Source organism: Erinaceus europaeus, chromosome 10, assembly GCF_950295315.1.
Source record: "Erinaceus europaeus chromosome 10, mEriEur2.1, whole genome shotgun sequence".
In the NCBI taxonomy this organism is placed as follows: Eukaryota; Metazoa; Chordata; class Mammalia; order Eulipotyphla; family Erinaceidae; genus Erinaceus; species Erinaceus europaeus.
The window spans coordinates 80,522,473-80,535,079 of record NC_080171.1 but is presented as its reverse complement, the minus strand read 5'-3'; the positions used below and the strand labels follow the sequence as shown (position 1 = coordinate 80,535,079).

Genomic DNA, 12,607 nt, shown 5'->3' with positions numbered 1-12,607 from the left:
AACCATTAGAAAGTTTTTTAAAAATATATTTATTTATTTATTTATATGAGGAAAAAAGAGAAGCAGCATCATTATTATTAAATGGTGTGCCAGGTATCAAATTTGAGACCTCACACTTGGAAGTTTTGCACTCTAATGTTGTGTCACCTCCCTGGCTACTAAAATGTAAATATTTATATGACAGCAACAAGATTTCAGGAAACAATATTGTCTCCTTCATTCATTTGCTTCTTTCTTCTCTAACAACAAAAGCACATTTATATGTACTTTATAAAATGGGCTACTAATGAGTGAATGCAGAGCTTCATGTATGTATGATGCCTGGTCACGTCCTACCCTCCCCCTTTTGTTTTTTGTTTGCCTTAATTTTTTTTTTTTTTTTGAAAGAAAGGGAGAGACATAAAAGCACTGTCCCACCACTCATGGAGTTAGTTCTCTTGGTGTTCTCCTTGGTGCACTCACAAGGTGTTGAGCTTGAACCCAGGGCCCAAGAAATGGAAGGCACGTGCTCAACCTGCATGTAGGGATGGGGACATAGCCTTGAACTCATATTCTGATGTGTAGGAATGTGTTTTCTGCTTGGTTGCCACTGCCTGGCTCATAATTTGGGGGTCCAAAGGTAGTTCAGTGGAAAGAGTCTTCCATGTATCATCTGTATTACATGAGAGCGACACCAGAAAAGGTTAGAGTTCTGTAAGTGGTTAAATAGTATTATGATGTCTTTTCCTCTCAAAATAAAATAAAAATTTAAAGATTAGGTCATGGGATTGACTCAGCACATATACATGGCTCTGGATTCAGTTCCCAGCTCATAATAATAAAATTCAGAGCCAGGAGATAACTAACCTGGTAAATCACATGCCATTGGCAAACCATGCACCAAAGTGGTGAAACTGCATTTATGTGAGACCATGACTTTGCAAAATAAATATTTACTATATCCTATAACTGGCAAATTTAGTTAGTGCATATATATTTTGTAAATGGTTCATATAAATTTGAAGTGGTTGTGTACTTTTTAAGCATATGCTATATTACAGTGAGTATAATTGAATTGTCTTAACTATAAATTCTCATTGATTTGAATTAAATCAAGCAAGTTTTTTTTTTTCTCTTTACGGGGGGGGAGATTAATGATTTACAATCAACAATGAAACACAGTAGTTGGCACATGTATAACATTTCTCAGTTTTCCACATAACAACAAAATCCCACTTAGGTCCTCCTCTGCTGTCATGTTCCAGGACCTAAACACTCAACTCCACCCCTACTTCAGAGTCCTTTACTTTGGTGCAATATAACAAATCCAGTCCAAATTCTGCTTTGTATTTTCCTTTCTGTCCTTAGATGTCAACTTCTGCCTATGAGTGGGACCATCCCATATTCATCCTTCTGTTTCTGGCTTATATCACTTAATATGATTCCTTTAAGTCCATCCAAGATGAATTCAGCATTTTTCATAGCTGAGTGGTATTCCATTGTGTATACCACAGCTTTCTCAACCATTCACCTATTACTAAACACCTAGGTTGTTTTCAGGTTTTGGCTATTTCAGATTGTGCTGCTATGAACATAGATAGGCATACACAGATCTTTTTGCATGGCTGTGTTTGCTTCCTTAGGATATATCCCCAGGAGAGGAATTGCAGGGTCATAGTGTAGGTCCACTCCTAGCCTTCTGAGGGTTCTCCAGACTGTTCTCCACTGGGTTTGATCCAGCAGTGTAGGAGGGTTCCTTTGCCTTCACAGTCTCTCCAACATTTATTGTTGCTATCCTTCCTGATGTATGACAATCTCACAGGAGTGAAATGGTATCTCATTGTTGTCTTTTTTTGTATTTCTATGACAGTCAATGACTTGGGGCATTTTTTCATGTTTGCTGGCCTTTTGGTTATCTTTTCTTCTCTGGTGAATATTCTGTTCATATCCTCTCCCCATTTTTGGATGGGCTTATTTTGTTGTTGTTGCTGCTGAGTTTGGCAAGCTCTTTCTGTATTTTGATTATTAGCCTCTTGTCTCATGTATGGCATGTAAAGATCTTCTCCCATTCTGTAAGGAATCTCTTTGTTTGGGTGGTGGTTTCTTCTGTGCAGAAGCTTTTCAATTTGATGTAGTGTCATTCGTTTATTTTAGTTTTAGTCTTCCTGCTATTGGATTTGTATCGTTGAAGACACCTATAAAATTTAGATGGAAAAGAATGCTGCCAATATTGCAAGGCTTATTTTTGCATTTTGCTTTTTAAAATTTTCTTCAAGGTAGTTCTGAGGGTTCATAATGGTTAGCATAATTATATTTTATTATCCTAATTAACATTAAAGTAGGAGGTGGCAAAACATGCCACCTTAAAGTTCTATAAATATACTTGCTTTAGGGGGTCAGGCAGTAGCACAGCGGGTTAAGCGCACATGGCGCAAGGCACAAAGACTGGCATAGGGTTATCCTGGTTTGAGCCCCTGGCTTCCCACCTGTAGGGGGTCACTTCACAATTGGTGAAGCAGGTCTGTAGGTGTCTGTTCTCCTCTCCCCCTCTCTGTCTTCCCCATCTCTCTCCATTTCTCTGTCCTATTCAATAACAACAATAATAACTACAATGATAAAACAACAAGGGCAACAAAAGGGGGGGGGAAGTAGCCTCCAGGAGCAGTGGATTTGTGGTGCAGGGCCTGCACTGAGCCCCAGCAATAACCCTGGAGGTTTGGGATATATATATATATATATATATATATATGCAAATATATATTTGCTTCAAAGGGTGTAGCACAGGAGTCCTGATAAAAGAAACTATATGTACAATAAGACATGAATACCTAGGAAATTTTTTCCATCTCAGGTATTCCTGTGATACATCAACCTTTTAATATTATTGATTACAGATAGCAAGAAGAGTCACTAAAATAAATCAATATTGACATAGTGTAGGAAGCACTCCCATTTTTTGTCATTTGAATATTGAACCTTTTTCTTTTCTTCAGCAAAAGGCAGTGGTCCATTTAATATTTATTTGAGACAGAGAAGTTGAAAGGAAGGGGGATAGAAGGAAAGAGACAGAGACATGCAGACCTGCTTCACCACTTGTGAAGCTTACACCTTGTGGGTGTGGGCTAGGGGCTTGAATCCAGGTCCTAGTGCATTGTGTTTTTTTTGTTTGTTTGCTGTTGTTATTTTATTAGTGTTTTAATAATAATTGACAAGATTGTGGGTTAAAAGGGGTAGAGTTCCTTATAATTCTCACCACCAGAGCTCCATATCCCCATCCCTCCATTGGAAGAAAGTTTCCCCATTCTTTATCCCTCTGGGAGTATGCACCCAGGATATTATGGGGTGCTGAAGGTCTTCTTGCTTCTCTGCTGGACATGGTCATTGACAAGTCGGTCCATTATTACCCTAATTAACATTCAGATAGGTGGTGGCAAAACATGCTACCTTAAAACTCTATAAATATACTTGCCTGTTTTTTTTTTATATATATTTATTTTCCCTCTTTGTTGCCCTTGCTGTTTTTCATTGTTGTTGTAGTTGTTGATATCATCGTTGTTAGATAGGACAGAGAGAAATGGAGAGAGGAGGGGAAGACAAAAAGAGGGAGAGAAAGATAGACACCTGCAGACCTGCTTCACCACCTGTGAAGTGACTCCCCTGCAGGCGGGGAGCTGTGGGCTCAAACTGGGATCCTTAAGCTGGTACCTGAGTTTTGCGCCACGTGCGCTTAACCCGCTGCTCTACTGCCCGACTCCCTATACTTGCCTGTTTCTATCTTAGTGGAGTAGGGTTTTTTTGTACCTGAATGCTTTGCTTAATTCTATACATAAATGACTTACATAGAAAGGTAAAGGACAACAAAGTATTACACCTCATTTGTGAGTTTCTTAAAGGAAAAAAAAAACTATTAACTTTTGAATTAATTTGCTTATTATAGCTATGCATACTATTTTGTTGGGGGGGTGTCTCTTTTTTTAGTTAGGTTTCTGAAGTAAAGGAATAGGAGGAATACCAAAACTCCATAAAAACATTTAATCACTGGCAGTTTCCCACTCAAAATCCTTTACAGAGCTGAATTTCTCAAAGATTCTTTCAAATTAACATTGATGGTGCACTTTAAAGCAAAAGTTTTTTTATCCTCCTGAGAGAAAAATTACTTCTGTAGAGAAATCATGAATTTAGAGTAAAGTAGGGTAACATAATGCTTCTTAACTGTATTTCAAAAATAAGAGTTTTCACTTTACCGTATCATTTTTATTTCAGGCTTTCTTAGAAATGGCTTCTGAAGAAGCTGCTATTACTATGGTGAACTATTACACTCCTGTTACTCCTCACCTTCGAAGCCAGCCTGTTTTTATTCAGTATTCCAATCACAGAGAACTTAAGACTGACAATCTACCTAATCAAGCTGTAAGTATAAAATGCATTAAAAAGATATAACACATTATATAGTAACTTAAAATTAATCTTATATTTTAAGAGGGAAGATCATGTTTTCCTTCATTATAGGATACTTAATAAGATTAAGATTGCATATATAAATCCTTCCCTGATGGCTTAAAAATAAAAGTCGTGCCATTTAGAAACATGTTCATGGGAAATAAAGAAAAACTTATTTTTGACAGGACTTTGGTGCATCTGTTTGAGTGCAATGACCTGGGTTCAACCCGTGCAAAGGGAAAAGCTTCAGGATTGATTTAGGTGTCTCTGCCTTTTTATTTCCTGTGTCTCTCAATTTCTCTCTGTTCTGTAAAGTAGTGGTGTGGTGGCCACCAGGAGTGGTGGATTCCTAATGCAGGTCCTGAGCCCCAAAGTTAACCCTAATGACACTTCAGAGGAGGGGAAAAAAGAAGGAGAAGCAGCAGCAGCAATTACTCTGTTTTATACCAAATCTCAGATCTAACAACTTTAGAATCCAAATCTTTTCACAGGATGTTTGACATTATGTATTTAGAAGAAGTATATCCTTTAGTTTTACAGAAATAGTGATAAATATTAGAGTTTAATTACCCCGTTATAATGTCATATAATTGTACTCGAGATGTTAGTAGGAAATACCTTTAGAAATGGTTATTAAATTATTATTTTTTTTACTAAATTATTTTTATTAGTGATTTAGAAGACTATAAGGAAGTGTAGTTTTAATACCACTCCCTCCAATAGAATTTTGTGTCCCCTTCCCCCCCTAGCAGCCATCATAGTTCTGTTAAAGTCTTAGAGACAGTTTGACTATTTTATTTTTTCAAGTTCATGTGTTTCAATTCTCTATATTCCATATAAGAGTAAAGTCATAAGGAGTCGGGCAGTAGCACAGTGGGTTAAGCGCATGTGGCTCGAAGCGTAAGGACCCGGGTTCAAGCCCCTTGCTCCCCACCTGCAGGGGTTTCACTTCACAGATGGTGAATCAGGTCTGCAGGTGTCTATCTTTCTCTCCCTCTCTTTGTCTTCCCCTCCTCTCTCCATTTCTCTCTGTCCTCTCTAACAAAGACGACATCAGTAAGAACAACAATAAAAACAAGAGCAACAAAAGAGAAAATAAATATAAAAAAAAATTTTTAAGAGTAGTTATATGATAGTTGTCTTCCTTACTTCACTAATCATTATTACCTTCCAGTTCCATCCATTTTTATCCTGAGGGACACAGTATCATCTCTTTTAAAAACTGAGTAGTACTCCATTGAATATATATCTCATAACTTTTTTTAAATGTTCATATATATATTACTATTTGAATAGAGACAGAAATTGAAAGGGAGAGACACCTACCACAGTGCTTCACCACTTCCAAAGATTCCCCCCCTTGTTCCAGTCTCTGTGGAGACCAGTCTGGAGAACTCTCAGAAGGCTAGAAGTAGACCTAGCCTATGATCCTGCAATTCCTATGATCCTGCAATTCCTCTCCTGGGGATATATCCTAAGGAACCCAACACACCCATCCTAAGAGATTTGTGTATACCTATGTTCTTAACTGCACAATCTGTAATAGCCAAAACCTGGAAGCAACCCAGGTGTCCAACAACAGATGAGTGGCTGAGCAAGTTGTGGTATATACATACAATACAATACTACTTAGCTATTAGAAATGGTGACTTTACCATTTCAGCCCATCTTGGATGGAGCTTGAAGAAATCATGTTAATGAAATAAGTCAGAAACAGAAGAATGAATATGGGATGATCTCACTCTCAGGCAGAAGTTGAAAAACAAGATCAGAAGAGAAAACACAAGTAGAACTTGAGCTGGAGTTGGTGTATTGCACCAAAAAAGCTTGGGTGTGGTGGGAGAGAGTATAGGTCCAAAAAGGATGACAGAGGACCTAGTGGGGGTTGTATTGTTATATGGAAAACTGAGAGATGTTATGCATGTACAAACTATTGTATTTACTAACGAATGTAAAACATTAATCCCCAATAAAGAAATTAAAAAAGAATATTACCTCCCCTGCAGTTGGGGGCTGGGGGCTTGAATCTGAATCTATAACATGCATGCTCTACCAGGTGTGCCACCATCTAGCCCCTATCTTATAACTTCTTTAGCCAGTCATCTGTTGATGGGCATTTGGGCCGCTTCCAAATTTTTTGGCTATTGTGAATAATGCAGCTTAGTGTTGTTATGTCTTGGATAGAATGCCTCGAAGTAGTATTGCTGGTTCATATGGTATTTCCATTTTTATTATGGATTATTCATACTCTTTATAATAGCTGCACCAGACTGCATTCCCACCAACGGTATAATGGAGTTCTTCTTTTTCCACACACTTATCAATAATAATTAAGTAAATTTTGACTTCTTGATGTCTTTTTATTCCCAGTAACCAGTTCTGCTATTATTACTTATTAAATAATCCATTTATTGCACACTCATGTGAAACATAATATTCCTACGTAGAGCATTTATATAGATACATAACACATTCTGCCTCCATAACCTAACATGTGTTTGCTGTTTACATGATGTGTACTACTCCTCATGTCAAGTTTGGACTATGTTTTGCTTTTCATTCTGTTCCATTCCAGTTTTATTTTTAAAATATTTTTTATTATCTTTATTTATTAGATAGAGACAGCCAGAAATTGAGAGGTAAGAGGGATATAGAGTAGAAGAGAGACAGACACCTTGCAGGTGGGGACCTTGTAGGTGGAGACTCCAGCCCTCCATTATAGTTTTAGTGTGTTTTTATGGCTTCAAATACCTTGGACAAAGCTCTAATTGTCAGCTTAACATTTTTCCCCCAGGAATTAGTTGGTTAATATTTTATTTTTCTAGATATAATTATTTTGATAACTCCTGTTCTCCCCCCTCCAAAAGCAGTTGAAAGTGGGTTGAATTTATACTTAAGTAACAAATATTTATTGATATATTGCCCTTTGGTGTTTCTTGTATTTCAGTTGAGTTTAAAATGTTTTCTCTTAGGGCAGGGGATACACCATAGCGTTTACATAACAGTCTGGTGCCTCATGCATTACAAGCCCCAGGTTCAATCACCAATACTACTATAAACTAGAGCTGAGCACTACTCTGGTCAAAATAATAAAAACAAATAAACAAATCTTTAAATAAGCAAAATTCTTTCTTGTAGGTCGTGCAGTTTTCTCATTAGTGTGATTTCTATAATGTTAGTATGAAAAGAAATATAAATAATTTAATAAAGCTCCTAAGTCTGAATTATCTAAAGAGAAACAGTGAGAAGTCCTAGTTGCTTGGCAACCAAAATCAACCTAAATGACCTAGTTTATTCTTAGATAACCTTGATTTTTCCCCCCAGTACCCAATTTATTATTTTGTTACTTTTATGTGGTATTTCATTGGTGCTTGGTAAAATATAATAATACATTTATTCAAAACCCTATACCAAAGCTGAAGTCAAAATTGAAGGTACCTGTTTGCATATAAAAATGCACCAAGTGTCTTTTTATTGTGAAAGCCCCTAGAAGCTGGTAGATGAATGTTTCATTCTCTTTCTTTGTTCTCTGAATAGGAAGATATCTTAAAATGTGCCCCTAATTACTTCTTTTCCATGTTAAGGACATAGTTGTCAGAGGGTCAGGTTAATATGAATTATTTTTCCCTTAAACTAAAATTGTAGTTAACAGCATTGAGAAATTGCTTTACTGGGAGTCTGGTGGTAGTGCAGTGGGTTTAGTGCACGTGGCACAAAGTTCAAGGACCCAGCATAAGGATCCTGGTTCGAGCCCGGGGCTCCCCACCTGCAGGGGAGTTGCTTCACAGGTAGTGAAGCAGGTCTGCAGGTGGTGTCTGTCTTTCTCTTCCCCTCCTCTGTCCATTTCTCTCTGTCCTATCTAACAACGACAATAACTATAACAAAAATAAAAAACAGCAAGGGCAACTAAAGAAAAAATAAATAAATAAAAATTTTAAAAAAACATTTAAAAATTGCTTTTAAATGTTTAAATGGGGAAAATAGTTATTTACAAGACAGTTGCCGTCGTTTTTAGCTCCCTATGATAGGTGTCTGCATTTCACACCTACCACCAACTGACACCGTTGTCACTATCATATGCTGAAATGGTTATATTAGTAGTAGTCATTATTCTGTATGGTTTTTCTTGACTTTGTGTGGGAGTTTTAATTTACAAGGAAGTAACTATAGAAAGATTTTTTTCCTTAAAAAAAATTACCAAACTGAACACTTAAGATTTGTGCATTTTATTGTATGTATTTTCTATACTTAGTAAAATTATTTTTTACTATGATAAAGATAGAAATAGGTCAAAAGACCATGCTTCTTATAATCGACAGGTTTTTTTTTTTTCCTTTGCATTGTTATATAGAGAGTTCAAGCTGCACTGCTGGAGATAGAGGGAGAGAAAAAGACAACTACAGGGTGGGGGTAGATAGCATAATGGTTATTATGCAAAGATACCCTCATGCCTGAGGCTCCAAAGTCTCAGGCTCAGTCCCTCTAGTACCACCTTGAGCCATGTGGGGACCAAGGGCTTGAACTTGGGTCCTCATACGCAGTAACTTGTGCATTTTGCCATTGCCTGGCCCCTGTATATTTATCTCTGTCCTGGTTTTAGAACTGTTTTACATTATCAAGCATTTATATACCTCCCCCACTTCAACAAAATGTTGGTGGTTTTCTGACCATACTTTTGTTGCTGACTTTAATCATACTGTAAGCATTATAGAAAGTTTACTGCAGGGGTGGGGGAGATAGCATAATGGTTATGCAAACAGACTCTCATGCCTGAAGCTCCAAAGTCCCAGGTTCAGTCCCCCACACCACCATCAGCCAGAGCTGAGCAGTGCTCTGGTGTTTCTTTCTGTGTCTGTCTGCATCTCTCTCAAAGAAAAGAAAGTTTATTGCTGAAATGTTTAAAAATTATCTTCTATAAGAAAATTGTACTGCTTCATAATTTTTGGCATCAGATACATAAAAGCTGTGTGTTCTGTGTATCAACTAATTGCTAGGGTTCAGACAGTGCTGCTTTGTTTTACTCATTTATTTACATGTTTATTTATTTTTAGAGTGTTCAACTCTGCTGTGTGGTGGTAAAGGGGGGTTGCACCTATACTTGGGAGTTTCAGGCATGATTGTCTAATTGCATAACCATTATGCTATTTCCCCTGTCCAACTATGCTTCTTTATAATCAACAGGTTTCTTTTTGTTTGTTTTTTTTTGGGGGGGATTGTTATGTAGAGAGTTCAAGCTGCACTGCAAGCTGTCAGTACTGTCCAGTCAGGAAGTCTGGCCCTTCCTGGAGCTCCTACCAATGAAGGCACAATCTTACCTGGGCAGAGCCCTGTACTCCGAATAATTATTGAAAACCTATTTTACCCTGTCACTCTGGAAGTTCTTCATCAGGTAAGGAATAAAACTCTTATGAAAAACATTGATCTCAGTAACTTTTGATATTTTATATCTCTCACAGCTTTTTAGATTGTTGATTATGGTTAATATGGTTGTTTAACAACCATAGCACACAACTTTGTTATCCTGATTTATGCAGGAAATAGTATCAGAGAGAAATTTTTTAAATGTGTAAACTATATTTTGAGCTGGGGAAGAGAACCTTTTCTGATTATATTACTTGAGCCCTCTACCCAGGTGCTTTGTACGTTTAGTCAATTAAGAGATGTTATAGGATACTGCTTACAGATTAAGATCTAGCACTCCTATGAATCTAAACTTCCTTTCTTAAAAAAAATATATATATATATTTACAGGGCTGAGCAGTGGCATACTCAGTAGAGTGAACATAATATAATGTACAAGGACCTGGTCCCCATCTGCATAGGGGAAGCTTCACAAGAGGTTAAGTAGTGCTGCAGTTGTCTTTCTTTCTCTCTCCCTCCATTTCCTCCTTACTTCTCAATTTCTCTTTGTTTCTATCCAAAATGAATTAAAGTGTTTTAAAACATTTATTTCTTTATTTATGAAAGTGTGAGGGGAGAAAGTGCCAGAAGACTACTCTGGCAGATGTGATGCTGAGGATTCAGTTCAGGACTTCATGCCAATTTGTACAATGCCTATCCATCATACCACTGCCTGGGCAGTGAATCCAGATTTTCTACCATTTACTATTCTGTATTACTTTGGATGAATAATTCTATTCTCTCTCCATCTGTTTTCTTATACCTGTAATACTGACAAATATGGCATCTTCATTATAGGGTTAGATGAGTTAATGCATTTAATGCACTTAGAATAATACCTGGAACATACTAAATGCTCAAGAAATGTTAGCAGTAATTATCACATTAGTAAATTACATTGTTTAAAAAACTGGTTCTTGGTCTTGTCATCTTGTGTTTAACACAATTTTGGAAGTATTAGAATAAAATAAGATGAATTTTGTGATGGAAAATAGAAGTTAGAACTGGTTGTACTAGTTTTAATTTTCTTTGCTGAAAAGGTGGAGCCACCTAACCTGCCTTCTAATAGTTGTAAAAGCTAGTATTTTTCCTTTAGCTCACTATAAGGGAATTGACTGAAATAGGAGAAACACTATTCAGAAGTTGGGGACTGTGCTTTTAGTATAAGCAGACATTTGATCAAAGGCTTAAAGGTTATGAAGTTGTAGGTCATATGTGGTAGAATCAATTTGAAAGAACAGAAAGTATTATGTCCCCAAGATGGAAATATGCTTAATGTATTCAGGTATCATAAATAAAGGTATGCTTAGTGTAAAAGATGGAAATGCCATAAGTGATAGGATCAGAGAAATAGTTAAAAGTGAGATGATGCAAAATTTTTATAATTATCATATTGAATAAGATGGGAAAAATGATTGAATTTTGAGTAGGGGAATGAGATTATTATTTTATGTTTTAGCACAAACACTGTCAATGTGGTGTTAAAAATAAACTAAGTACGTGGAGCCTTTTGTCAGTCTAGACAAGAAATGATAATCAGGGTGGGCACTTGAAGTGGTAATTATAGATATAGTTGTAAAGATTTGATACTGAGGTGAGTAAATATACCTAAGAATTCGGTAATACTTGGGGAAGAGCATGAACTCTGTTAATGTTGGATAGTTTTCTAGTATTACTCCTTGAAGTGAATTTTGAAAATGATAATTTGGAAATATACTAGGCACAGAACCAGAGTGTCAGTCCACACATGTAATGTTGGGAATTGAACTCATGTTCTTGAGTCCAGCTCTATAGCCACTGCACTACCTGCTGGGCAAGGAGTAATGGTGTATTCTTTCACTATTGCTATACTTTCGTTTTATCTTACTCTGTGAAATAGCATCCTGAATAGGTTGGGGGAGGGGAGGAGAGGACAGATGGACTAGAACATCACTCTGTCACATATAATGCTGGTCTTGAACTCTGTACCTCATGCTTGAGAATCCATTGCTTATTCACTGCATCACTTCCTGGGCTACTCTCTTTCTCTTCCTTCCTTTTTGTATTTCTTATTTATTTGTGTTCTCTCCCTCTCTCTTCCTCTCCTCTCCCCTTTTCTTTCACAGAGCACTGCTCAATCCTGGCTTATGGTAGTATTGGGAGTTGAACCGGGTACTGGAGATTCTCAGGGACGAATCTTTTGCACAGTCATTATGCCGTCTCTCCAACTCTGTACTCTGAGTTTGACTGCTCTGGTATCCTGTAAATGGCTTATTTCTCTTAACATAATGTCCTCTAGGTTCATCATTGTTTTTGCATGTAACAAAATTTCCTTCCACTATAAGTGTATACCACATACTGTTTAGCCATTCATTTCTAAATTTACACTTAGGTTGCTTCTTTTGGCTATTGTGAGTAAAGCTCCTGTTAACATGTATAGATGGCTCTTTGAGTTTCTGCTTTTAGTTCTTTTGCATATATATTCTGAAACAGAATAGCTGGATCATGTGGTAATTCCTGTTGTTGTTGAATAAGAAGAACTGTAATACTTTTTTCTGTAGCAGCGGCACCACTTTATAGTCTCACTTTATAGTGTACAAGAGTTCCATTTTCTCTATATCTTCCTCAGACTTTAATATCTTCTGGTCTTTATTCAATATCAGTGATTCTAATGAACATAAAACAATCTTACTATAGTCTTATTTTTATTTCTTTAAAAAAAAAACAAACTTTAATGAGAGAGAGATACAAAGAGACCAGAGCACTGCTCAGCTCTGGCATATGGTAGTGCTGAGGTTTGAACCTGGAA

At 36.8% G+C, this 12,607-nt stretch overlaps 1 protein-coding gene across 2 annotated transcripts in view; it reads left to right on the top strand.

Annotated features, from left to right (window-relative positions):
* The window catches only part of PTBP3 (polypyrimidine tract binding protein 3), an 81,531-nt gene that overhangs the window by 37,900 nt on the left and 31,024 nt on the right, over positions 1 to 12,607 (top strand). For both annotated transcript variants that reach the window (XM_060199961.1, XM_060199960.1), the window contains 2 exons: positions 4,243 to 4,389; positions 9,644 to 9,808. In XM_060199961.1, the coding sequence (XP_060055944.1) occupies positions 4,243 to 4,389; positions 9,644 to 9,808 (312 nt within the window). The remainder of the gene's footprint in view (positions 1 to 4,242; positions 4,390 to 9,643; positions 9,809 to 12,607) is intronic.